This window comes from Bos mutus, chromosome 7 (assembly GCF_027580195.1).
Source record: "Bos mutus isolate GX-2022 chromosome 7, NWIPB_WYAK_1.1, whole genome shotgun sequence".
In the NCBI taxonomy this organism is placed as follows: Eukaryota; Metazoa; Chordata; class Mammalia; order Artiodactyla; family Bovidae; genus Bos; species Bos mutus.
In genome coordinates this window covers 82,065,496-82,068,059 of record NC_091623.1, presented here as the reverse complement: position 1 = coordinate 82,068,059, position 2,564 = coordinate 82,065,496, and the positions used below count along the sequence as shown (strand labels likewise).

The 2,564-nt window shown below is 39.1% G+C and overlaps 1 protein-coding gene across 1 annotated transcript; it reads left to right on the top strand.

Annotated features, from left to right (window-relative positions):
- The first annotated feature begins 599 nt into the window (after positions 1–599).
- On the top strand, positions 600–1,571 carry LOC102276082 (olfactory receptor 2T3). The gene has a single exon (XM_005896331.3). It carries the CDS (start codon positions 600–602, stop codon positions 1,569–1,571), a length of 972 nt encoding a protein of 323 aa, XP_005896393.3.
- Positions 1,572–2,564: the final 993 nt, after the last annotated feature.

Here is a 2,564-nt window from a genome sequence, read left to right as displayed (position 1 = left end):
AGCTTCATTGTGCAAGAAACAGTTGAGTAAATTGAAATGTTTAGTGAGGGAAGTGGAATTAATTGAAACATGAGAGAAAAATATTTAATGATATTTCAAATTTCAGTAAACTTAACTTATATTAGTACAATTAACAATATTAACATTGACATTAGCACCAGCTTTGACTTCAGTTTCTGAGTCCTGGATGGTCTACTGTGTCCAAAAGTGGAGTGGAAGCTTTAGTGAATGATTTCACTCTACATTCATATTGTGTTAAAACTTATTGTGTGTTTTCTACTCTAGTTTTCTAATCATCTTATGAGATGAGTCCTTTTATATTCTCAGTTTGGGGGAAAAGTAAGTAATTTACAGAGTGTAAGCAACTTGTCTGTTGGTATAGTTGTCACCTCCCTAGGTCCGTTTCATAATCTCCTCAAAACTTGTGGCCAAAGTGCAACCTGGCCTTTCAGAAATTTGAACATTTGACTTTACATCAGTACAATTTCATATTAAAAAAAAAATGGTTTTAAGTACTTTTTTGGAAAAATCTTAAAAAGTATGTGCATATGAAATTTTTAAAAGTGATGGCTCTTCCTTCTTCAGTGAGAACTGTAACCATGTACTCAGGGAGTCAAACTTCACAGAATCAAACGTCAAGTGATTTCATCCTTGTGGGGCTCTTTGGTGAAACCAAACATGCCCTCCTCCTCTACACTGCGACCTTCATCTTCTTCCTGATGGCCCTAGCTGGGAACGCCCTCCTCATCATCCTCGTCCACCTGGAGCCCCGCCTGCACACCCCCATGTACTTCTTCATCAGCCAGCTCTCCCTCATGGACCTCATGTACATATCTGTGACTGTGCCCAAGATGCTCCTGGGCCAGGTGACAGGAGATCATACAATCTCTCCCTCAGGTTGTGGGATCCAGATGTTCTTCTATCTGACGCTTGCTGGAGCTGAGACTTTTCTCCTGTCTGCCATGGCCTATGACAGATATGCTGCTATTTGCAGACCTCTCCATTATCCCCTGCTGATGAACCAGAGAGTCTGTGAATGCCTGGTGTCTGGATGCTGGTTCCTAGGAATGGTGGATGGTTTGTTGCTCACACCCATAGCCATGAGCTTCCCCTTTTGTCATTCCAGAAAAATCCTCAGTTTCTTCTGTGAGGCTCCTGCATTGCTGAAGCTCTCCTGCTATGACATCTCCCTCTATAAAATGCTCATGTACCTATGTTGTATTCTCATGCTCCTCATCCCCACTGTGGTTATCTCAAGCTCATATGCCCTCATCCTGCACCTCATCCACAGGATTAATTCAGCCAAGGGCCACAGGAAGGCTTTTGCCACCTGCTCCTCACACATGACTGTAGTGTTACTCTTCTTTGGTGCCACCATCTACACCTACATGCTTCCCGATTCCTACCACACAGCTGAGCAGGACATGATGGTGTCAGCCTTTTATACCATCATCACCCCTGTGCTGAACCCCATCATTTACAGCTTCCACAATAAAGATGTCACAGGTGCTCTGAGGAGCAGGATGCAATTAGGACTGAGCCTAGAGAAAGTTGTAAAGGGGAAAGTCTAGGAATGACCACGACTCTTTCAACTTTTATATTATCCCTCCTTTCCTTTTTTCTGCTTTCATTTGTCTGCTGTTTACACGGTCCCCCAAACTAAGTCTAGTCATGTCTTTCTTCTTTCCTATGCCTGTGACATTTCTCCTCCATCCTGTTTATTCATCCTAATTTATCACATTAAATGTAACATTCTTATGGTCCTTTTATATATGAGTCCTTTTATCCTTTATGTCAACACTGACATAAAGAAAACTACACATAATGCCCTCTATCTCATCTCACATCCCAAGTTTATCAATCATTTTAGTATGAGACTTGATTTTGAACAATAGCAGTAAAAGTGAATTACTATGAAGTCTTCAGGAACTTCTATATTCATGAACAAAATGATACAAGTGTCTAGTGTTTTGGGAATATGTGAAATTAGGAAAAAGTACATTTCCTCTGATTAACGTACAAGAAGGAGACTTGGATTCTCAATTGTTGAGGTACCACCACTTGGAACAGAACCTTTATCTTGCTATCAAATGTTAGACATTGGGTATTCTCATACCCCATACCTGCTGCATGTCAATTCTTTACATGGCATGTCAACTCAATGCTTTTGCTATTTGTTTATGATTATTCCTATAGTGTTACATAAGGAATTTGTCTGAACATGGAAATAACTCCACCAATGAGGGGAAAGAACCTGTATCTAAAAAGTGAGAGCTTTATCTAGAGGTAGGTAAAATTTTAGTTTTAGAAACTGCTGTGATTACATAAATAAAAGAAGCAAAACTGCCCAAACTGACACTAGCAATTAAACAATTTTAATCTTATTATTAACAATATCATTAGATAAGTCTTAGATATTATCTTTCCAATCAGTTTGATTTTTGTTTTAAATGAGTATTTGATTTATGTATTTGTCATCCAGGAACACAAAGTGCAAAGAAAAACTGAAATATTGATTTTGAATTTACCCACAAATAGGGGGACTGTTGTGATTAGATGTAATC

Excerpts from the sequence above, each read along its gene's own strand:
- LOC102276082 (XM_005896331.3), top strand. The coding sequence starts at position 600 with ATGTACTCAGGGAGTCAAACTTCACAGAATCAAACGTCAAGTGATTTC.